Below are 26,253 nucleotides of genomic sequence, written 5' to 3' on the forward strand. Positions count from 1 at the left end.
TAGATGTGGCCTCTTTCTCTGCTCAGTGACCTTGAGTTTGGCCCTGTGACTTGTTTGGCCAGTGGAATGTTAGTGAACATGATACAGGCAGACGTTTCATATGCGTTCACGTAACTGGGTTTGGCCTTTACGTGTCAGACATCTGCCAGGTGAAAAGCATGCCCCGAGTAACTGCTGGAGCCAGAAAGAGAGGCTGTGGAGAGACCTGAGCCTGATCCAGACTGGCCCACAGATACGTGAACGGGAAATAAACAGCTGGGCTGTAATCCATGATGTGCTGAGGCTGATTGTTAGGCAGCTTTATTGTAGCAGAAGCCTGATTAGTATACCTTACGATAATTATTTTTCTCTTTATTACAGAGCTATACACTGCTGAAGCTGAGAGAGGCCTCTATTTATCTCACCTTATAGGTCTCTAATCAAAAATTTGCTCTAGTTTTTTCTTTAACCTATTCAATTACAGAAATCTTTATCTACCTTGGAAGACCAAATCCAAACTTCTACCCAAAACAAATACACACACTCAACTCATTTATCTTTCTGACTTTTAAATCACAAAACAACCTCCAAAGCCTAACTGGGTGTTTATCCTATTTGAAAAATCCACTTGCTAATTTAAGGGGTTCAGAGTGTGACACTATACCTGGACGTTTTGCTTGCTTTGCAATCTCAACCTCTTCCAAGGTTCCAGACCTTTTCTTCTTAGCAACATCTTTTCATAATGTTCTTTGGCTATTGCTTCCAGCTGCTGGTTCCTTTTAATTCTCTTCTGCTTCTCTAGTTCTTTCTGGAAAAAATAAAAGAGGCAAAATGCCAAGGAGGACCCAAGATGGTGACATAGGAGGTTCGTGAATGTCCCTCCTCCCTTGGATGCATTGAATGTGTAGCTACACAGGGAGCAATTCCCTCTGAAAGAAATCCAGAAACTAGCTGTGTGATTTTTCCATATCAGACAAATGAGAAAATACCCACATGGATACACAGAAAACAGCCACAGGAAAGGCTGAGACACGCTCTCATCACAAGCCCCATCCCTGCCACAGTGCAATATATAGGGAGGGAACTCCCAACTCCCAGCTTCTCCCTGAGGACTGAAGGGTTTGGACTGTACACCTAGCAACCAACTTTAAAGACAACCATTCAACCAAGGGATGGCCCTTGCCAAGACACCTAGCTCTGAAAGCCAACAAGGCATGTGTCATGAGACACACAAGACTATACCAAACAAAGAAACAGGTCTTAATGGATGTGTGAGTACTCACTGTGGCTATCCTGCTAGGGCTCAGCCCCGAGAAAGCAGGCAAAAAAGCCTGTCTCCCAGTCTTTCTCTGAAAGGGATTTGACTACATACATTACAAGCTGCTGCCTGAGAGTCCAAGTTTTAATTGAGCAGCATCTAGAGGGCCGGGCTGCATCCTCTCCAGAGGCTCAGGGAGCCTCTGGGTACTTCCTTTGCCTTTCCCCTCTGGTTTACTCCAAAGATAAAGTCAGATTGCCAGCATCTCTCTAAAAGGAGCTTGTACACACATCTGGCACCCTAATTTTTTGACTGCCACCCAAGGGATGGATCCCTGGATTGCCAATGAAACTTATATTCTTAAGTCCCATAGGACTGTAGCAAATGAGCAGGTTTTAAATGGGTAGAGGAGAACCCCACTCCCACCACCTTGGCCACCCAGTCCTGTGCTTATACACCTGGGTTCAGTGAAAGGGAGCAGGAAAAACACACATCTAGTTTCTCCCTGGAAGGGTCTTAACTACCTACATTCTCAGCAGCTGCCTGAGGGTACAGCTTCTAATCAGCCTGCATCAAAATGCCGACTGAGATCCCTCCCTTTGGGACAATGATAGGTCTTGGAACACGCTCAAGTACAGGAGTTACTAGGGAGAAGAGAAAATGGGGCAGAAAGCTTATTCAAAGAAATACTGGCTGAAAATTTCCCTAACTTGGAGAAAAAAACAGATACCCAGATCCAGGAAGCCCAAAAAGTACCAAATAAGATGAATTAAGGATACATACACCAAGATACTTTATACTTAAACTGTCAAAAATTAAAGAAAAGGAGAGAATCTTAAAAGTAGTGACAGAAAAGAAACTTGTTATGTATAAGGGCACTCCCATCAGACTATCAGTGGATTTTTCAGCATAAATCTTGTAGGCCAGAGAAGTGGGATGTTACATTCAAAATGCTGAAAGAAAAAAAGCTGCCAGTCAAGAATACTCTACCCAGAAAAGGTGTTCTTCAGAATGAAAGGAAGAGAGCGTTTTCCAGACAAACAAAAGCTGAAAGAGTTCATTACCACTAGACCAGCCTTACAAGAAATGTTAAATGGACTTCTTCAAGGTGAAATGAAAGGATACGAATTAGTAATATGAAAACATATGGAAGTATAAACTTACTGGGAAAGGTAAACATATAGTTAAATTCAGAACATTCTTAATATTGTAATGATGGTGGGTGGGTGAATCACTTAAAACTCTAGGGTAGGTTAAAAGACAAAAGTATTAAAAATAACTATAACTAAAATAATTTGTTAATGGATACACAATATAAAGAGATGTAAATTGTGACATTAAGCACATAAACTGGGGAGGGGATGAAGTGTAAAAATGTAAAGCTTTTGTATGCATTCAAAGTAATCAGCTTAAAATAGACTATTATAACTACAAAATGTTTTATTTAAACCTCATGATAACCACAAAGCATAAACATACAGTAGATGCAAAAAATACAAAGAGAAAGGAATCAAAGTATATCACTACTGAGAATCATCCAAACATACAAGAATAAAGCAAGAGAGGAAGAAAGAAACAAAGGAACCACAAAACTGTTAGAAAATAATTAACAAAGTGGCCATAGCAATTATACACCTATTAATAATTATTTTCAATGTACATAAATTAAATTCTTCATTCAAAGACAGAGTAGCTGAATGGGTTAAAAAAAAAAAACAAGACCCAACTATATGCTTTCTATGAGAGGCTCACTTCAGCCTTAAGGATACATATAGACTGAAATTGAAGGGATGGGAAAAGATATTCCATGCAAATGGGAACCAAAAGAGAGCAGGGGTAGTTATAATTATATCAGACAATATAGACATTAAGCCAAAAACTATTAACAAGAGACAAAGAAGGTCATTATATCATGATAAAGGGGTCAATTCATCAAGAGGATTTTAAATTATTTTAATATTTATGCACCCAACATTGGAGCACCTAAATAAAGCAAATACTCACATTTTGAAGGGAGAACTAGGCAGCAATACCATCATGGTAGGGGACCCACTTTACACAACTGATCTTCTAGGCAGAAAATCAGCAAGGAAATGTTGGACTTAAATGACACATTAGACCAGAGGGACTTAACACATACACAGAACATTTCATCCAACAGCAGCAGTGTACAAAGTGTACATGGAACATTCTCCAGGATGTTAGGCCACAAAACAAGTCTCAATAAATTATAAAAGACTGAAATCATATCAAGCGTATTTTCCAAATACAATGTAATGAAATTAGAAATCAATTACAAGAGGAAAACCGGAAAATTCACAAATATGTGGAGATTTGAAAACATGCTTGTGAACAATCAATGGGTCAAATTAGGAACCAAAAGGAAAATTAAAAAATGACACAAATGAAAATGGGAACACAACATACCAAAACTTATGGGATGCAGCAAAAGCAGTTCTATGAGGGAAGTTTAAATGCTTACATTAAGAAAAAAGAAAGCTCTCAAAAAAACAACCTAACTATACACCTCAAGGACCTAGAAGAAGAACAAATTAAACCCAAAGTTAGTAGTAGGAAGGAATAAAGATCAGAGCAGAAATAAATGAAACAGAGATAGAACGGCAATTGAAAAGATCAAAGAAACTAAGAGCTGGTTTTTTTAAAAAAGGATAAACAAAATAGACAAATCTTTAGCTAGACTAAGAAAAACAGTTCGTACAGAAGACAAATAAAATCAGAAATGAAAGAGAAGACATTACAACAGATAACTGAGAGACACTAAGAATCATAAAAATACTATGAAAAATTAAATGGCAACAAGTTAGATAACCTAGAAAAAATAGATATATTCTAGAAACATGGATCACAAAGAATTAGAAAATCTGAACAGACCAATTACTAGTAAGGAGACCGAATTGGTAATCATAATCTTGGATTTTACACCAAAAGCAAAGGTAACAAAAGCCAAAATAAATAAGCAAGACTATATCAAACTAAAAAACCTTTTGTACAGCAAAAAAAAAAAAAAAAAAAAAAAAAAAAAAATAACAACAAAATGAAAAAGGCAACCTATGGAATAGGAAAAATATTTGTAACCACATATCCAATAAAGGGTTAATATCCAAAATATAACTCATATAACTCAGTAGCAAAAAATCCCATATAACTCATTTGAAAAAAATGGGTAAAGGATCTGAATAGACATTTGGTCCAAAGAAGACATACAAATGGCCAAAAGGTACGTGAAAAGGTGCTCAACATCACTAATCATCAGGGATATGCGAATCAAAACCACAATGAACTATCACCTCACACCTGTTAGGATGGCTATGATCAAAAAGACAAGAGGTAACAAATGCCAGTGATGTGGAGAAAAGTGAACCCCTTGTTCACTGTTGGGGAATGTAAACTGGTACAATCACTATGGAAAACAGATGGAGGTTCTTTAAGAAATTAAAAATAGAACTACCATATTATCCAGCAATCCTACTCCTGAGTATATATCTATAGGAAACAAAATCACTATCTCAAAGATATCTCTGTACTTCCATGCGTGTTGCAGCATTATACACAGTAGCCAAGGAATGGAAACAAACTAGGTATCCATTGATGTATGAATGGATTAAAAAAGCACTAAAAAATATACAGTGGAATATTATTCAGCCCTTAAAAAGGAAATCCTGCCATTGTTGATAATATGGATAAACCTTGAGGGTATTATGCTCAGTAAAATAAGCCAGACAGAGAAGAAGAAATACTAAGTGGTTCACTTATATGTGGAATCTTAGGGAAAAAAAAAAAACAAAACAGGTTGAACTTATAGAAACAGAGTAGGATGGTTGTGCCTGAGGGGTGGGAGAAATCCTTCTTAAGAGAACTTAAGTGTTCTCCTCTCTTAGTAAATTTCAACTATACAATACAATATTATCAACTATAGTCACCATGTTATACATTAGGTCGTCAGACCTTATTCATACACAGAAAATATATGAGGTGATAGATATGTTAATTAACTTGATAGGAATCCTTTTATAATGCATACGTATATCAAATTATCGTATATGTATGTACATTTTATCTTACAATTTTGTCAATTACACCTCAATAAAGCTGAAGAAAAAGTAAAGATGCAATGATCTAAAGACTCAACAAATAGCTAATTAATTTAATTTGAATATATAACCACTAAAAATTATGTTAATCATAGTAACATAACTCTGGAGCATTAAAAAAAAAGGAAACAATTCTGCCAAGAGAGTGAGGAAAAGTTCTTCATGAATCCTACAAGAATCAGGGCTATGCACATCCTTGGATTTATTCAGCATTATTCACAGAATGATTTACATCTCAGCAAGTTACTAGAAAGGAAAACATTCAGTTAGGGGAGCAATCCGTATTTTTCCCTCACTGTTATGGGCAACCTAGCAATATAGCCCCTTCCTTCAGATTATGGGGTAGAAATTTATATATAAATAACCTTATTCAAATTTTAAAATACTCCATACTGCATTAAAAGTCTAGTGTCACTCATGCAAGTCACAGAGCAAAAACAAAGACTTTAGACTGTCTTCACAGTAGTTGTCATCTATGCAGTAAATACACAAAAACACTTATTTTAAGCTTCTTTTTCTCTATTTCCCACAATTTCACTTCAAGAAAACTGTTGTGAATTGGCTGGTTCTGACAAGCTACCTAATTGTCCAAACCTTCTCTGAGAAAAAAAAAAGAGACCATCAATAAAACGAAAAGACACCTACAGAATGGGTGATAGTTTCACCCATTTGCCAATGATGTGACCGACAAGGGACTAATTTCCAAAATATACAAAAAGCTCATACAGCTTAATAGCAAAAAAAAAACCCCAAGCAGTCCAATAAAAAAATGGGCAAAAGACCTCAACAGACATTTCTCCAAAGAAGACATCCAGATGGCCAACAGGCATGTGAAAAGATGCTCAATATCACTAGTTATCAGAGAAATGCAAATCAAAACTACGATGAGGTATCACCTCACATCAGTCAGAACAGACATCATTAAAAATAAAAAAATGCTGGAGAGGATGTGGTGAAAGGGAATCCTACACTGTTGGTGGGAATGTAAATTGGTGCAGCCACTTAAAAAACTTAAACAGAGGTTCCTTAAAAAAAATAGACTTACCATATGATCCAGCAATCCCACTCCTGGGCATATATTTGGAGAAAACTATAATTCAAAAAGACACATGCACCCCAAAGTTCATAGCAGCACTATTTACAACAGCCAAGGCATGGAAACAACCTAAATGTCCATCCATAGATGAATGGATAAAGAAGTTGAGACTACATATATATATTTATATATGTGCACACACACACACAATGGAATACTACTCAGCCATAAAAGAACAAAATAATGCCATTTGCAGCAACATGGATGGACCTGGAGATTGTCATTCTAAGTGAAGTAAGCCAGAAAGAGAAAAAAAATACCATATGATATCACTTATAAGTGGAATCTAAAAAAAGACACAAATGAACTTATTTACAAAACAGAAACAGACTCACAGACATAGAGAACAAACTTATGGTTACCGGGGGGAGGGGGTGGGAAGAGATAAACTGCGAGTTTAAGATCTGCAGATACTAATATATATAAAATAGATAAACAGTAAGTTTCTACCATACAGCACAGGGAACTATATTCCATATTTTGTGGTAACCTATAATGGAAAAGAATATGAAAAGGAATATTTGTATGTATATGTATGATGGAAACATTCTGCTGTACATCAGAAATTGACACAACATTGTAAACTGATTATACTTCAATAAAGAAAAAATAGAGAAGTCATTGGAACATTTCTAATATGGAAGGGAGATTTGCTCTATCTTCCAATCTAAACTACCTGTATCTGTACCAATTCCTCAATGAATATGAAATTTCCATATTTTCTAAAGCATTAAACCAAAATTACCTTTATAATCTTTATTACAGATGCTTGAGATATTGAATTGTATGGCCAGAAATAAAAATTATTTATGAGAATTTTCTTATGACTAGCAAGAGGAAGTGGAGGGCTAAGTAAGGAAGAAAACAAAAACTGGCCATTTTCACATCCACTGAAATGTCCCTGCAGCATTGAGGCAGCAGTTGCAACCTGCAGACAGGAACCTAACACAGACAGTAAGCCTCTGCAGAAGCTCTATGGCTTGGCCAACCCTGTTCACAAGCACACCTAAGTGATCTCCCTAGAATTACAACTCTACCGCTGGTGTTTTAGGCTCCAAAAGAAAACCATTTGTGATGGCTTGTGGGGAAAAATAGCCTTTTTAAAAGTCTACTTTTCCATGGAAAAATAGAAAAATATTTAATAAATCAGAGATCTGCTTTAGTCAAAATTTTGTATTCTTACACAGAAATTTAATTTAAATGTGTATTTCCTCCCTTGATTAAGGATTCCTCAATAAAGTTGATTGTATTTCATTAGTATTATTATACTTTTCATTTCCTTGTATGTAGAATGTTTATAACACACGCGTTTAAGATTTACTGGGAGGATTGCATGAAATGATGCTGTCTGCTTTGAGATGGCACTTACATTGGGGATCTATGCAGCCAGGGTTTCATAGAGCAAAATTCACTTAGGCTGAAAAGGGATACAAAATCACAGTGTCTTTCTGATTTGAACTATTCAGCAAATGACATGCAACAAATAAGACTCATTTGAATGAATATATTTACACATATCCATATATAATATATCCATATATAAATGTATATGTGTGTGTGTGTGTGTGTGTGTGTGTGTGTGTGTGTATCTCACTACTGCTTTGAAAGACAAAAAAGGAATTACAGCAAGAATTAAGAATCATACAGGGCAGTTGACACCACTCCTGCACTCTCCGCTTTCCATCCATTAAAGCCACCCTTCCATTGTGTTCTGGAACATATTCCCACTTATGTACTCCTGTAATTTATAGTTTTTGCTCTCTTGAAATCATGAATTTCTCCCTCACTACTAGATCATTCCCATTAACATGCAAATATGTGCTAGTATTTCCCATCTTTAAAAAACAAACCACCACCAAAAAAAAAAAAAAAAAAAATCCCAATCATCAACAGAAACAAATCCTTCTTTGATCCCATGTGACCCCTATTACATGCATGGTCTCTGTTTTCCTCACCTCCTATTCTCTCCTCAGCTCCCTGGAATAGGGCTTTCTTCCGAGCAACTCCACTGAAAACACTCCTGTCTATGTCATGAATAATCTCCAGATTGCCAAATCAAAGTGTCACTTGTCTATCCTCTTTTTAATTGAATCCAGCAGAATGTAGCCTGGTTAACCACCGTCACCTGTTACCAGAAATACTTTTTCCTCTCAGCTTCTCAACGGAAGATTCTCCAGGTTTTCTATCTCATTAGCTCCTCATCCTCTGAGTAATTATTCATATACTCTAGGACTTGGTCTTAAATCCTCATATTTCTTCTCTCTCTCTCTCCAGACTATGTCCCAAGTTGATTTCATTCACTTCCAGAGCATTAAAAACATTGACATGTTGTTGACTCCCAGATTCCTTACTACAATCTTTATGTCCAGGCTTATATATTCAGCTGCCTATTAGACGTATCCATTTGGATGTCCAACAGGCATCTCACATTCAACATCTCTCAAGGCCCCGAGTGGACCTTGGCAGAGGCCTCCTCAGCATCTGGCAGCTCAAACATCGTTTCTTCAGAGAGGCCTTTCCCATGTTGCTTTCCCCACCATACCTCTCCCTCTCTACTTCTTTAGTTGTTGGCTTGCTTACTGCCTGTTTTCCACAACTAGCACATAAGACTTGCGAGGGCAGGGCTAAGGTCTGTCTTCTCTACTGCTCTATTCTGCTACCTAGGACAATGTTGAGCACATAGTAGGTGCTCTACAGACATTTGTTAAATGAATATAAATATGCTTGTTAGGCAATCATGAAAGACTTCACATCCTGCCTGGTTTTCTCTAATGAATTTATCTTTTCAACCATAAACTTGACCAACTGTCTATCAATGAAAAGCACATTTATACACCCATAAAAGTTACTGATAAGTATTTCTAAAAAGTAAGGTTTTAATAAAAATAAAGCAATAGGATGTTAAAAGGAATTCAGATTTTTATTTTCAAAAGGTCACTGTGGGAGACCTGTGAGTGGCTATCTTACTGCTGCACTCGACAGGCTATCCTGTCAGGGTCACAGGGACATTAAGCCACCACTCGGACCACCAGTGACCATGCTGCTGCAGGTGGTACTTCCTGTCATCACTACTGTGGCCCCCTCTTTGAAGAATGCAGCATTTCCAGGTCCAGGGGAATTGCAGGTAACAAGACTCTTTCCCAGGGGGCAGTCAGTCTTGACCCTGAACCACTTCTTCCTGAACATGGAGGACTTTGTCATGGGCTTATCCCTGCGGGATTCTTCTAGTTCCTTTATCTTAAAACTGGTGTCACAGGACTTATCTTGTATTTTCTATCCAAATAAATATATGTGATTCCCTAGAGACCTTTTCTATCATATCAAACAGTAGGTTTGCTCATCTATGTAATGAGAAAATATGGTCCCTCTGTTGTACAATTTGCTAATAAACTCAAAGAGCAAAAAACTGCCCACCTAGAAGAGATGAAGCAGGCTTCCATCAAACTCATCCAGGATGCAACGGATTTGGAAAATTCACAGCAGGCACTGGTTCAGAAGTGTCATTATCTTCTTGATGGTCAGAAGAATAACACCGCTATGGCCTTGGAGATTGCTAACTGGTAACAACTATATAAAGTATACAAGGAGGTAAAGAATCGCCTGTGCAGAAAATGATGTATCAAAAAGAATACGACCACATGATAAACTGGGTAGAGAAACACCTTGCGCAGAGCATCTTTGCCCAGAAGCAAAAGAAGACAATTAGCAAGTGCATTTTAGATCTAAAGCTGCTTGCAAGGAAAGCTCAAACACAGCCAATCTATAAATGCATCTATCTCATTTGAGGCAGCTACAAACAGTTGATTTATAAAATGGAAACTAGTCCATGTGACAAAATCATTTTGTCTATTATTATAGACTGAAGTTACATTTTACCTTTCCAAAAAAAGAAAAGATTTGGCCTTGATACAGTAAGAGAAATAGAACAACCTATTAGCTAGTAATGTATTTCTCATCCTTCTTGCTCTGTATAAGCAGTTTGCTTCCAGCAAGAACAAAGCTGGACAGACAGCAAATTTGTGACTTTTTCTGAACCAATCAGAGAACTGAAGCCATCCCCAAATCTGGAAACAGGCACCTTCAGGGAGACACAACACCTAAACATTTGAGTATCTGAGGCAGAAGCTATCCTACACCACGAGCCAGTAAGATGATTAAATTTTGGTGACTTGCTGCAAGCCAAGGGTGGGCAGGCATGAGAAGGGTGAAGTTCCTAGGGGTCACAGTCATAGGGAAATTCCCACCTTTTTGCTCTAGAAATCCACAAGGCTCTCACAGAGAGAATCAGGGAAAATCCAGAGTTCCCACTGTGGTTCTGGTTGGCAGAAAGCAACACCAACCACTGAAAAATCTGCCCAGACTCTTTTCTCTGGCTTCACCTGCAAGCAGCATCACGTGAAAGCACTAGTGTAATGCCACTCCAGCTGGAGGAAGGGAACTCTGCCTAGACTAGCTTCCGTATCTCACCTAAGTGAAGGAGGAACCTCACAGAGGGAAGAGCTTTAAGGTCACAGACTGAGACACTGGATACTGAAAGGAGGGAACACAGGGCCAGGGAAAGGCTCTATCTCTAGAGAGCAGCAGAAATTCTTCTGAATGCCCAATACGGTGCACTCCAAAGAGTGAGACTTAATCAGAACGTTAGAGAATGCTCCCCTCATCCACAGCCCACCAGCACACTAGCAAACCTCTAGTAGTAACAGTGGAGTACAGCTGAAGAACTGCAAGAGAAAGACTCGTTCTGGGGACCAGCAGAAAGAAAGACCTACAGCCAAAAGAGGAGACAAAAAAAAAAAATCACTAGCAAAAACTGAAGTCTATGATGCCCATAGCAACAACAAACCTCAACAATGGTAACCACAGAAACAACAACCTCCAACATAGCCCAACTCCTGGCTAGATTAACACAAATCTCCACTACTAATGGCTCATTTATCTCAGTTTCTATTGCCCTGTACAATATGTCTGGCTTTCAACAACAACAAAAATAAGATATCAAAAGACAAGAGATAAACATAGTCTGAAAAGATAAAGTAACCATCAGAACAAGACTCAAATATGACAGAGATGTTGGAACTATCAGAGAGGAAGTTTTACATAACTTACGATAATATTAAAGACTCCAGTGGAAAAGGTGGTCATCATTTAAGATCAGATAGGTAATTTTACCAGAGACATGGAAACTATAATAGTCAAATGAAAATGCTAGAAATCAAAAACACATGGTAACCAAGAGGGCCTTCAATGTGCTTATCGCTAGACTTGACACAGCTGAGGAAAGAATCACGTAACTTGAAGTTAGGGCAATAGAAATCACACAAACTGAAACGCAAAGAGAAAAAAAAGAGTGAAAAAAACAACAGAGCATCCAAGAGCTGTGGGACAATATCAAACAATGTAATACAAGCATAACTGGAATCCGAGAAGGAAAAGGAAAAAAATGAGACGGGTAAAGCATTTCAAGAAATAATGGGTAAATAAGTCCTAAAGTTACTGTGAGACACAAAACCACATACCCACGGAACTTAGAGATCACCAAGAAGGGAAAACAAACAAACTACACCTAGACATCATATTCAATCTACTAAAAAACAAAGACAGAAAAAATCTGGAAGGCAGCTGAGAGGAAAAACCCATGTTACCTACTATTATGAACTTAATGTTTGTGTTCCCCTCCAGATTCATATATTCATGCCCTAACCCCCACCCTGACTACGTGTGGCTGTACTTGGACATGGGGCCTCTAAAGAAGTAATTAAGGTAAATGAAGTCCTGCAGGGTGGGATTGTATCCTTATAAAAGAGACACCAGAGAGTTGACATACTCTATCTCTCCATCTGTGTGCATGCACTGCGGAAAGGACATGGGATGATGTGGTGAGAAGGTGACCTACTATATACCAGAAAAAGCGCTCTCACCAGAAACCAACAATGCTGGCACCTTGACCTTGGACATCCATCCTCCAGCACTGTGAGAAAATTAATTTCTGTTGTTTAAGCCACCTGCTCTGAGCTATTTTGTTATGGCAGCCTGAGCAGACTAAGATGCCTACAAAGGAACAAAGATAAGAATTAAAGCAAACTTCTTGCCAGAAACCAGACAAACAAAAAGACAACAGAGTCACATTTTAAAAATGTTGAAAGAAAAATAACTGTAACCCAGAATTCTTTACCTAGTAAAAATATCCTTCAAAGGTGAAGGAGAAATAAAGACTTCCTCAAACAAACAAAACTAAGGGAATTCACTACCAGTAGACCAACACTATAAGAAATGTTAAAGGACGTTCTTTAGGTAGAAGGAATACAATATAGTTAAAAACTCAGATCTACGTAAAGAAATAAAGAGCATCAGAAATGGAAGAAATGAAGTAAAATATAATTTTCAGCTTATTTTTAATTACACTAAAATATAACTGTTTAAAGCAATAACAGTAACAAGATGATGGGTATTTATAGTATATATGAAAGTAAAATATATGACATATATGACAATAATGGTGACCACACTCAGTCTTCCCCTTGAGATCTGAAATAAGGCAAGGATGCCTTCTCTCATTACTATTCAACCTTGCACTGGAAGTCCTAGCTAATGTAATAAGGCAAGAAAAAGAAAGAAAAGTATACAGACTAGAAAGGGAGAAATAAAACTGCCTTTATTGGCAGACAACATGGTGCTCTATGTAGAAAATTCCAAAAAGTCTATTAAAAAAAAACCTCTTAGAACTAATGAGTTTATCATGGTTGCAGGATACAAGGTCAACATACAAAAATGAATTGTGTTCCTACCTACTAGCAATGAATAAACAGAATCTGAAATTTTAAAAAGACACTATTTACAACAGCATCACAAAAAGAAGTACCTGGGTATAAATCTAACAAAATATATATAAGATGTGTGGAAAGCTACAAACATAGCTCATAAACAGATCAAAGATCTAAATAAATGGAGAGCTATACCATGTTTACAGATTAAAGACTCGATGTTGTAAAAATGTCAATTCTCCCAATTTGATCTACAGATTCAATATGATCCCAGTCAATCACAACATGGTGCCAAATGTAGCAAGCTTTTTTGTACATATTGACAAGATTGTTCTAAAACTTACACAGAAAAATCAAGAAACCAGAATAGCCATATTCCGAAAAAGAATAAAGTGGGAAAATTCACACTGTGAGATTGTAAGATTATAAAGCTACAGCAATCAAAGACAATGTGGCATCAGCAAAGGACTACACACAAAGATCAACAGAACAGAACAGAGCCCCCAAAAAGACCCACACAAATGTAGTCAACTGATTTTTTTAAAAAGATTTATTTATTTATTTTAATGGAGGTGCTGGGGATTGAACCTAGGACTTCATGCATGCTAAGCACACACTCTGCCACTCCCTCTCAAATGATTTTTGACAAAGGTATAAATGTAATTCAACAGAGAAAAGACAGCTTTCTAAACAAATAATACTGGACAATTGGATGTCTATATGCAAAAATAAAAACAAAAACATGACACATACTTTACACCTAATGTAAAAATTATCCCCAAATGTACAATAAACCTAAAAGTATAACATAAAGCTATAAAAACTTCTTGAAGAAAACATAAGAGAAAATCTGAGTGACTTGGGTTTGATAATTAGTTTTTGGATATAACACTAAAAGCATATCCACTGAAAGAAAAAAATTCAATAAATTGGACTTCATCAAAATTAAACCTCTTCCTCTGTGAAAATCACTGCTAAGTGAATTAAAATACAAGCCCCAAACTGGAGAAAATATTTACAATCACATATCTAGTAGAGGACTTGGTCTGGAATATATAAAGGACCCTTAAAGGCCAGCAATAAGAAAATAACTCAAGTGAAAAATGGGCAAAAGATCTGAACAGACACTTTACCATATAAGACACAGAGACAGCAAGTAAACAAATAAAAGGATGCTCAACATTATTTGTTGTTTGGTAAATGCAAATAAACACCACAGTAAGATACCACTCACTACACACCTATTAGAATGGCTAAAATGCAAAAATAATTAAAAATTGCTGGCAAGGATGCTGGGACAAGAGGAACCTTCTGGTGGGTATGTGAAATGGAAAAGCCACTTTGGAAGAGAATTTGGCAGTTAACTATAAAGTTAAACATAGACTTAGCACACTACCCAGCAACCACACTTCTAGGTATTTACCTAAATTAGCTGAAAACTTACGTCCAAACAAAAACCTGTATGTGAATGTTTGTAGCAGCTTAATTCATAATTGCTAGGACCTGGAAGCAATATCAACAGAGAAATAGAGAAAGTATTCCAGAATAAAAAGGCTGTTTTTAAAAACTGGCCTTCAACATATAAATAAAAAGATTTTGAAGGATTCTGAGTAATGAGTTGAAAATACTCATGATAAAATCTTAGATGAAAAAAGAAGCTTAAAAACTACATCTACCAGGAGGAAGGTATAGCTCAGTGGTAGAGTGCATGCTTAGCATGCGAGAGGTCCTGGGTTCAATCCCCAGTACTGCCATTAAATAAATAAATAAACCTAATTACTTCCCCATCCCCTCCCCCAAAACTATATACACCTACACACACAAATTATCAACTTAACTATTAAAAGACAGCATTGCACAGAGAAAAAGAACAGAAGTAGGTATTCTAAGATTTTAAGAGTAGTTACTTCACTCCTGAGTTCATAGGTATTTTTTCCATCTTTTTTATATTTCCCCAATGTTCTACAATGAACATATATGAGAGGGGAAACTTTTTATACTGTTTATTTTTAAAATTGTCTCACTGCTTTACAGTAGCATGACCCGAAATTACTGAGTGGTCTATAAAAAGGGTTCTGTGGTCAGATATGTGTGGCTACTTGGCACACTGTGTCTCTCTTCTGGAAACTCCTGATTCCTGGTAGGATGCTGAAGGTTCTGAGAAATCAGCTAATAAAGAATCTTGTTTAACATGGCATTAACCAGCATTTAGCAAAGTTTTTTGACCACAGGACTTTTATTTTCTCAAAACAACTTAGTATCTCAGGAATGCCAGAATGGTGGAAAGGCCTTTTGAAGACTCAGCTTCAGCACCAGCTAGATGGCAATACCTTGCAGGTCTGGGGTAAGATTCTTCAGAAGGCTGTATATGCTCTGAGTCAGCATTCAATATACATGGTGCTCTTTTTCTCCCACAGCCAGTATTCATGGGGGCCAGGAGTCAAGGGGTGGAAATGGGATTGGCACCACTCACTACTATTAGCAAAATTTTTGCTTCCTTTTCCTTTAATGTTTCTGTTGGCCTAGAGGTCTTGGTTCCCAATGGGGAAAAGCTTCTACAAGGAGACACAACAATGTTCAATTGAACTGGAAGTTACAACTGCCACCTAGTCATTTTAGGCTCCTCATACATCTGAATCAACAGATAAAGAAGGAAGTGCTGGCTGGCGTGATTGGTCCTGACTACTAAGGGAAGACTGGACTACTGCTCCACAATAGAGGTGAGGGAGACGATGCCTGGAATACAGAGGACCCCTCAGGGTATCTCTTAGTACTACCATGCCCTGTGATTAAGGTCAAAGGAAAACTACAACCCAATCCATGCTGGCCTACTAACTGGTCCAGACCCTTCAGGTCCCCCCACGCCTGGCAGAGATGCTTGCTGAAGACAAAGGATAGGGTGGGGAGTGGAAGAAGGTAATTATAAATACCAGCTACACCCACTTGACCGGTTACAGAGCTGAAGACTGTAATTGTCATGAGTATTCCCTTCCTATTTTGCAACGAATATGTTTGTGTGTATACAAATCTTTGTTTCCTTTCCTCTCTTATTGTCTAATCATGTAACATAAGATGTACTGACTCTGTGTCATGGTATTTAAGTATTGTTAATTTCACATCATAACATTTAAGTTATGGGATACAAGGGGAAGAATAAACATCATTCAAGGAATTTACCTCCTCTTCCAGGAAAGGGGTTAGTTCATTTTTGGTTGTATCCTGGGTAGCTGTATCATATTAGGCGGAATAATCACTTTGTTGTTGTCTTTATTTGGAGACCAGGTACAGTTTAAGGAGATGTGTATGGGTGCCAAGTTGATAATGGCTGCTTGTGATTTTAATTTTATGTGTCAACTTGACTGTGCCAACATGGTGCCCACATTAAACATTTCTGAGTGTGTGTGAGGGTGTTTCCAGATGAGATTAGCCTTTGAATCCATGGACTCAGTAAAGTAGACTGTCCTGCCAAATGTGTACTGGCATTATCAAATCCTTGAGGGCCTGAAGAGGGCAAAAAGGCAGAGAAGAGAGGAATTTGCTTGTTTTATGCTTCCCGGCTGCCTGCTGAGCTGGGACATTGGTCTTCTCCTGCCCTGAACTGGGATTTATACCATCAGCTGCCCTGGTTTCAGGCCTTCGGACTTGGACTGGAACTACACCTCTGGCTTTCCTGGGTCTCCAGCTTACAGATAGCAGATCCTGGGACTTCTCAGCCTCCATAAGCCTATGAGCCAGTTCTTCATAATAAATCTCTTCCTATACATACAGCTTATTGGCTCTGTTTTTCTGGAGAACCCTGACTAACACAATTTCCAATTCAAATCTCTTTTCTATGAAAATATCTCTAATTTCTCCAAAATCCTCATGGATCTAGTCCTGTGTGAACTTCTTGTCCTCTTTTGGTCTCTGGGAGGCACAAGACAGGTGTATATTTTTAGATCTTACCTTCCTTTCTACCTAGATTTAATAACCTTGAAAGTAAGAATTTTCTCCAATGTTCATAGCAGCACTATTTACAACAGCCAAGACATGGAAGCAATCTAAATGTCCATTGACAGATGACTGGATAAAGAAGTTACGGCATACCGATACAATGAAATACTGCTCAGTGATTTAAAAAAAAGAGTAAAATAATGTCATTTGCAGCAACATGGATGGACCTGGAGATTGTCATTCTAAGTGAAGTAAGCCAGAAAGAGAAAGAAAAATACCATATGATATTACTCATATGTGGAATCTAAAAAAAAAAAAAAAGGAAAAAAGATGACACTAATGAGCTCACCTACAGACTCAAAGAGATAGTAAAAGTAAACAATCTATGGTTACCGAGGGAAAGGGGGTGGGAAGGGATAAATTTGGGAGCTTGTGATTTGCAAATGATAACCTCTCTATATAAAAATAGATAAAAACCAAATTTCTTCTGTATAGCACAGGGAATTATATTCAACATCTTGTAATAATAACCTTTAATGAAAAAGAATATAAAAACAAAAACATGTATATATATGCATGCATGACTACGACACTATGCTGTACACCAGAAACTGACCATTGTAACTGACTATACTTCAAAAAAAAATCATGAAAAAGAAAAGAATTTTCTCTCTTATTTCTTCTGTATTTTCTTCCATTTGTTCATTCATCTACTCATTCAGTACGCTTTCTGAGTTCCTATGATATGCCAGGTGCATTTCTAGCTAATACAACAGTGAGCAACATCAGAATGCTCCCTTTACTCTTAAGGAGGTTACAGTCTATTTGCGGATTCAGAAATGAATAAAACAACAAAGAAACAGATACATAACTATAAGCCCCGGTAATGCTTTGAAGGAAATAGACTCTGAGTCCTAACCTAACCTTGCGTATTGAGGAGGGTGGGGCAAGGCAGGAAAGGCTAATCATGTTGAGCTAAGATCTGAGGAAAGAGTAGGTTTTCATTAAGTAGGTAGAGAAGAGGGGGGAGGTGAGAGAAGAGTGTTCTAGACAGAAGTTCTCAGGAGGGAAGGTGCACAGGACCACAGTATTGCACACAACAGGCTTCAAGGAGCAGGCGACTGAGCAAAGAGACAATACTAACCATTTTCTTCAGTCTTTTCTCCTCTCGTTTTTTCTCAAGCTGAGCCTCCTTTTCTTCTGCTTCTCTTTTCTGACGCTCCTCCTCTTGGGCTTTTAACTGGGCCTGATCAAGATTAGAATTTGTAAAAATCAGAACCCTCTCGTATTGTATGGAAATAAGATCTTTTACGCTGAGGGAAGTATCTACAAAAGTGCTTACCCAGTCTCTGGAAGAAGCCTGCACTTTGTATTAAACGTAGAAAACCTGACCTATAACTTAAATGTTTCTCCAAAAGAATCCTTCTCTACTTGGGAAGATGACACTAAACATGAATAAGACCATTAACTTTCCATCATAAAATGGTTACTTTTTAGTTCTTATTTTCATCTGTGAAACACTAGATCCAAACTATATACAGTATAAGAAAAAATTTCCTTCCATTTCACACACACACAAAAACCCCCTAACTGTTAGAAATGTTTATTTTTTCTTAGAAGGTACAACATTTACTTCTGGTAGTCCGGGTCAAAACTTTGAAAGGTAAGAATTACCCACGTTTGTAAACTTATCACGTTGAACACCTACCTATAACACGTTAGTATTGGTTATGCATAAATCTTCCAAGTTGCTGGCTCCCATCGACTTTCGTCGCATTTCCTTCCTGCTATACTAATGATGCTGACGTTTCCCCTTTCATCACAGAGCTCAGGCCAGGAGGCAAAGAGCCATTTCCAAAGCTGGTGTTACTCTACTGCCTTAGCAACCTTAAAACAAGCTAGGTCTTATTTTTTAATAAAGACCTATACAAATCCTTTTTCTTGCCTCAGTTTGCATTCTTGACTTATTACCAATTTCTCCTCTTCTTGTTTTTTCTTCCTCTCTGCCAAGATCCGCCTACGTTCAGCTCGCTGAACTGCTCTCTCTTCCATTGCTAGAAAATAGTAACAGAGTTCCAATATAAAAAATATAAGGAACACTGTAAAAGAAACTTCTCCATTTTACAGAACAGTTTAGTGTTACTGTTGAAGTCTTCTTTTAGGTTGAGAGTTCACAATCTCAGAAACATATATGTGTGTGCATAAAATTTATATAAAAATATAAATGTAGAAATTGTAGGTATACACATACACACCTCCTACAGGTTAAAGACCTACAATCCTATCCTCCACAATGATGAACAATTTGCAATTATGTTTTTGTTCACATCTATTAGAATAACCGTTTACTGCTTTAAATATTAAGATTATGTGTCTTGATGATACTTTTAGTATGTGAAACCCAGAAACCAGAATTTTAACTTGATAGTTCCTTTAATGAAAATAGAAAACTTTAATTACATCTAACAAATACTTTGAGAATAGAATCACTCCTCAAATCCCACTGAGTTTGCTACTTTTCCCTAAGTCACTGCATATATATATATATATATATCTGTATATGCAACAACCACCACCACCAAACTGAAGTTTGGGGTCATGACGATTACATTTCAAACTAGTTTTAAGGCTTGGATATCCAGATGGGCAGGAAATGGAATTGTGTTAGGCATCTGAGAACTGGCATCTGAATGAATTTGAGTGTCAGACTCCTGTTCTTGACAGTCTATTAAATATCGATCCAAAAGAAGCAAATGTGCAAGATGGCCTGATAATATGACTCTGTCATCAGTTGGGGTTTCACAGGCAGAGGGGCGTGGGTGGGAGGGGTACCAAGTTCTGCTCCCGTAAGTCAGCCAATGGTTACTTTCAGTTCCTTGTGCTAATTTACAGAGAGGAAAATTTAAGTCCAAGTTTCAAGAAATAATCAAAAAACTTGCCAGGCTATTTCTTACAGATATTAAGTGTCTACTTTGCTGGAGAAAGAACAGTGGGGGTGCCACAGATGGCAGGAATGAGACGGTCTCTGGAGGCAGAAATAGACTAGAGGATTAAACTGCGAGAGCCCTGAAAAGCAGAGTCTGTAGCAATATGACTTTTTCTCACCTTTCCTAGAGCTAGTCATCAAAGACTACTTGAAAAGTAGCCTGGTGTTCCAAAATTTACTAACTCTTTGATCAATCAAGTATAAAAAAAAATCACACCAAACTGAGCATTTCCTGACCATCCTCAGTGGTGGGCAAAGATGGCATAAACTGCTGAATCTTGGCAGAGAGTCAATACAAAGCATGCTAATTTCTTCACTAATAGGAATGGACTTCAGGCACAGTGTCCTCATCACTTCCTGTTAGGGCAGCAATCTTGCCATAGGTTAAAAATCATATTTACAAACCACAGTATAACAGTGAAAGTGCCTACCACTACATATAAACAAATGTTCAGTGCATGGCTAAGTACATAGTGAGAACAATTAGCAGATTCACTAGGTGGGTTCTGAGGAATGCTTTTCTTCTCATAGTACTGTTTGGTTTAATAAGGATTTCTATGCACATCAAAAATGTTCTTAAAATGTCTGGCTTGTAGATTTCATTTCAAAAGCCTATCATCAAGGCACAACTCATGACAAAATGATGTAATTACTTGATGTGGATTGCTGTAAACTGGTCAATATTTTAACATTCACAAAATACAATGACAGGTGATCTTTATCAGTGTTTATTCTTAGCAGCTACTCAGTTTTCTCATTTGTGTAATTTGCCCTTTTTTAACTCACGTCCAAATCTCAAATTATACAAAAATTATAAAGCCTTTCAGCGTGTTTGTTTTTTTGTTTCTTGTTTTTTGTTTTTTTGTTGGCTGGAAAGGACAAAAAATTTGGCAGAAAGGGCAGGAAGAAAGTCATGGTGCTCTCTGGTGTATCCACTCCTCACATGTCTACTCATTTTAGACTTTGACCGAGTTCTGCCAAGTCTCCAAACCCAAGAAGGTTCAGTCCCAGCACATTCTACTCCAGGAGGAAAGATAACCATCCCCAAGGCCCCACCAAGATAGCCCTGCCTTTCAGTATGGGGTGAGGTGCCATCAGCTGCCTCCGGTTCCTTCTGGGTCCAGAAAGAGAATTTCGGGAGTCACTTCTACCACCTTCAGTCCCAGGGGAAGCAACAGGTGAACTGGGAAAAAAAAGGGAAAAGAATTTAGACCAATCACCAGCTCATTCAAAGTCCTTGCACCTGAGGAACTCAAAGCATGTTACAAACTTTAATTAATCCTTACTCTCTGAGAGTATTATTATACCCATTCGATAAATTAGTATAATAAGGCATGGAAAGGTTGAGTGATTGGCCTGAATCTACAATGTGAGTCAGGCTTTCTGACTCCCATCCCATTGCTTCAAATCAATAGGTACCACCCACTTCTTATCCTCTCATACATATCGAGTATGTCACAAGTACCTCTAAAACCATCTTCAGTGGCTTTTGAGAAATTTGGGCTCTTATTTTAGGCTCAAAGATGTTTACTTTTAATCAAAACAACTACAAACTTAAGTGAGGTAATTGGCCATCCCCAAGGGCTGCTCCATTTGGACCTGATATTGTCCGACCTGGCTTCTCAGCCCTAAATATAATCAGAAACTCAGAAATCAAGTTAGAGCAAGTAAGCATTTTTCTTTTTTACTGGAGGAATAGTGACAGAACTCCTTAGACAAAGGGAGCCACAATGCAAATGCTAACTGTACAACTGGATCCTTATAAGCAGCCCCTTGCCTTAAATACTTGTTTGTCCCTGTCATACCAATCGCAATGTATGAGACTTCTGTTTTGTGACTGCACAATAAAAGAAAAGGAGAGATTGTGGATTCTGGAAGCTGGGCAAAGTTCAGGAGCCTTTTGACCACAAAGTGGAAAACCCCAAAGAATGAGTACCAAGAGTGTTCTGACACAACGGACATACTTTGGAAGCACCTGGCAGGTTCTTTTTGGTTCCTCTTCTCCTCTCGGGCGTGACAGCAGGCAGCTCTGGGTGTCAGCATGCTCTGCTGCCCACCGAGCCTCTGCCAGCCGCTGGCTTTCCTTCAACTCCAGAATTGTTTTCTGCTGTTCCTGGAGTTTCTTCTTCTGCTTTTCAATCAGCTGTTGCTGGAAGATATGGCGGTTGTGGAAATGACCCATGCAAATAGGTTCTGCTTTCTGGCTGCTGGTTCTGAGCTTCTCGTTGCTGCCAGGCCGTTGGGAGGGCTCAACGTCTAGGGTCTCGAGCGGCTTATCGTCAGATGTATCCAGACGGACATTCTGGAGGGGAACCTGCAAGACACTCTTTGCTGATCTTCCCAGGTCAGGGCTAGACATACAACCACTGCTCCCTGAGGCAGGCTTTTCCCACAAAGAGGGCACGGCAGCCACCTAAGAGAGAAGGAACGTGTTACAGCTCAGCTATTTAAAGGACTGTGCTGATGAGACCCAATCCACCTACTGAGCACTGTTTTGTTCAATGGCATAACTGCCCTGCAACCCGGCCAGAGGCCACCAGCCTTAGTCCTGCGCATCACTCTTAGAACGTGCACTGCTGCTCACCACAAAAGCTGGGTAGGAGAGTGGGTTCAGCTGAATAAACCACTACCACGGTTAGGATATTTGTAATCAGAAAAATGTACTCTTAGAAATATCTCATTTGGACAGATCATTTGTGAATTATGCAAGGTTACTCCAGATATATATTATACAGGATATATTAATCTGCATGAATTGACTCTGAATTCTGCAGGAAGCTGAAAATATTGTGGCAAAGGATAGAGTCTTTCTCAAGAATGTCTGAAAACTAAGGAATAATTACAAATCAGTAATAGCTCTTTAATGGTAATAATAGCTCTTTAATAACACTTCTTTCAATGCATCTCTTGCCACCAGTAAACTAATCACAGGGTACTTGTCTATTTCAGGATCAAAGCCTGGATTAAAGTTTACCATCTTCAGCTATTCCCAGACAATCTATTTGTGGGAAATATTTGTAAGCCCAAGATCACTGGGCAAATATCTGCAGTACATAAGAATAATGCTATCTAATTATATTTTGTATTAGTATATGGCTTAACAGTTTTCAAGTCTTCATCATGCAAGTCTCATTCAACAGACTGAGGTATCACACTCAATTACAAATTCTATACGAGGGGGAAAGAAACAGAATTCTTAATCAGAAAAACTTATCCTGGCTAAAATAATGTCACAGTTAAAATATCTCTTCTAGAATGGTTTGATTCCACGGACTAAGGTCTGGTAAGTTTTTAATTCTGCCATCTGCAGTGGTGCAAAGAGAAAAATACTGTGAACTACCTTATATCTTAGAAGTTTTTCGCTCTAACAGGGTGCCATACTTGGGAACTCAAAGATGTTTTTCATGATGATGGAAATACTGTCTATAGACTCAGCCAAAGTAGAAGATGTGATATATGGAAACTCTGAAATGTTAAATACTTTAAAAAATAGCCTTCTATTTCACAAATGTCAGTGGACATTTATTCATGAGAACACCTGCTTAAGCAATTTAGCATCAAGCAGTGTATATGTTTTAGGCCCTTTTAAATTCTGTGGTAATGATACATTATTAACCTAGCAAGACTATATAAAAGCCTTTTGAATACAGCAACAAGATTTCTTTTGGATCATGGTAACTTTTTAAGGTTATAATAAGAGAATGAAAGAAAAGCTTAATGGTACAAATTGTACTTAGTATAACAGGATTGAACAGCTTGAGTTAATTGGAGAAAACCACCTATTAGCTAACTGATAATTAAAAAAAATTCAAGATAGAATATATGTGTGCATGGTACATGAGTTTCTGTGACTGTATAATTAATGAGCATCTAACTATAGATTTTATATATTCATTTGTTTACTTTATATTATATGCTCTGGACAAGATTAGAGTTTAATAACCTACAGAGTCTTAGTATAGCCTTTTATTTTCATTTGCTCTATTTTTTACAATATTATCCTTTCTTGATAAAATCTTTTGTTCTTGATTTCAGAGATTTGGAGCCTTTTTTCTTGATTCTACATTATATATATGTGTATCTATCTAATATATATATATATAGACAGAGTAATTTTTCTGGTTTATGCAGATAACAAAAGATTTTCTGCTTACTTTTTTCCATTTAAAAATAACAGTGGAACTTTGTTAAGTAAAAGGTTTCAGACAGATTTTTCCTAAGATAGAAGATTCTCTTGGGTCTCAATGGAAACAAGGTTATCTAACTGACATAAAGAAGGATAAATTGCCTATGGGAAGGGACCAAATGTTATGTAAGTCCAAAGAAGTATCCTCATGATCCCCCTTTGCTGAGAGACTAGGCTTAAATTAAAACCAGCCTACTTGCTGGCAGTACTCAGAATAAAAACCAACGCTGGGGACCCTCCAGTGCCCAGTTTAACTTCACACATCTGAGTTAGGTACTAGCAGTACCATGTGGAGGGATGGAAGGGGCCTGGGGTGGAGGTGAGGGGGCAGAGGACCTTCTCCAAAAGGCTTTTCAAACATGCCAAATGCAATTATGAAAGAAAAAACATAGAACTGTCTGTATAAAAATGCGTATAATACCCCAAACCATAAATTAACCAAAAAGACAAAACAAAATGAAAAAATTATAAAGTATATAATAAGTCAATAGTCTTAAAAATATAAAGAACTCCTATAAATAAGAAAAAGATAAATATTCAAGTAGAAAAATGTACAAAAGGCATGATGAGACAAGTCATTATTCATCTTTCCATACCCATTTTCAGATATATACATGATATATGTAAATGGCCAATATTAAAGTGTTTAACCTCACTAGTAATAAGAAAAAGTAAATGTCGAAGCAATAATAATATGAAAAACATTCTACCTGTCAACTTGGCAAAAATGATAAATATGTTATCAGGCAGGAAAACAGGCACTTCTTTGGTACAACCTTTCTGGAAGGGCAATTTGGTATAAGTTCTTAAAATATACACTCTATTTTTAGGTATTTATCCTAAGAGAAGCCTTATGGATGGGTGCAAAGACGTAGTTACTTATTCACTAAAGCTTTGTTTGTAATAGTGACAAACTGGAAACAACTTAAATGTCCAGCAACAGAGAAGGAGGTACACAGATTCTAGCTTGTGGTTCATGACAGAATATCACGCAGCCATTAAAAAGGGTGGCGCTGGATGGCTGTCCTTAACCAGGAGTTATTCATCAGGTTCACCTATGGAACTTTAAAAAAAAATATGGTGCCCCCCACCCAGAAATTGATATAGTAGGTCTGATTCTGTAGTATACTGTCACCTGAGAACTACTGTTGCAGAAGTAGACTTAGTGACATAGAAAATTCTCATGTTATATTGCAGAAAATAATTTTAGACAAACAGAATAATTCGATTATTATTACAAAGAAAAATACACTCCTACCAAAGTTGGTATAGAGAGAACATATCTCAACACATTAAAGGCATTTACAACAAACCCACAGCCAACATGATACTCAATGGTGAAAAGCTGAAAGCCTTCCCAATAAATTCAGAAACAAGACAAAGATACCCACTCTCACTATTTCTATTGAAATTGTACTGTAAGTCCTAGCCACAGCAATCAACAAGAAAAAGAAGTAAAAAGTATCCAAATTGGAAGGGAAGAGGTAAAACTGTGTAGTTGTAGATGGCATGATTCTCTATACAGAGAATCCTAAAGATTCCACACAAAAACTATTGGAATAAATGAATTCAGCAAGGTAGCAGAATATAAGATTACTATATACAGAAATCTGTTGCATTTATTTACACTAATAATGAAATATCAGAAAGATACCCCTCCCCCCTGCCAAATCCCATTTAAAATCACATCAAAAAATATCTAGGAATAAACTTATTCAAGGAGGTGAAAGACCTATACTCTGAAAACTACAAAACACTGATAAAGGAAACTTAAGGTGATTCAAAGAAATGGAAAGATATCCCATCCTCTTGGATTGGAAGAATATTGTTAAAATGGCCATACTACCCAAAGCAATCTACAGATTTCATGCAATCCTATCAAAATACTCATGACACTTTTCACAGAACTAGAACAAATAATCCTAATATTTATATGGAATCA

The 26,253-nt window shown here is 37.5% G+C and overlaps 1 protein-coding gene and 1 pseudogene across 3 annotated transcripts in view; one reads left to right on the forward strand and one right to left on the reverse strand.

Annotated features, from left to right (window-relative positions):
• The window catches only part of CCDC191 (coiled-coil domain containing 191), an 82,252-nt gene that overhangs the window by 12,556 nt on the left and 43,443 nt on the right, over nucleotides 1–26,253 (reverse strand). For all 3 annotated transcript variants that reach the window (XM_032479371.1, XM_006189987.3, XM_032479376.1), the window contains 5 exons: nucleotides 22,090–22,538; nucleotides 21,196–21,308; nucleotides 19,111–19,193; nucleotides 18,284–18,385; nucleotides 644–787 (listed from right to left, as the gene is read on the reverse strand). In XM_032479371.1, coding sequence (XP_032335262.1) covers nucleotides 644–787; nucleotides 18,284–18,385; nucleotides 19,111–19,193; nucleotides 21,196–21,308; nucleotides 22,090–22,538 — 891 coding nt within the window. The remainder of the gene's footprint in view (nucleotides 1–643; nucleotides 788–18,283; nucleotides 18,386–19,110; nucleotides 19,194–21,195; nucleotides 21,309–22,089; nucleotides 22,539–26,253) is intronic.
• Nucleotides 9,483–10,535, forward strand: LOC102521029 (annotated as a pseudogene).

Source organism: Camelus ferus, chromosome 1 (assembly GCF_009834535.1).
Source record: "Camelus ferus isolate YT-003-E chromosome 1, BCGSAC_Cfer_1.0, whole genome shotgun sequence".
NCBI classification, from domain to species: Eukaryota; Metazoa; Chordata; class Mammalia; order Artiodactyla; family Camelidae; genus Camelus; species Camelus ferus.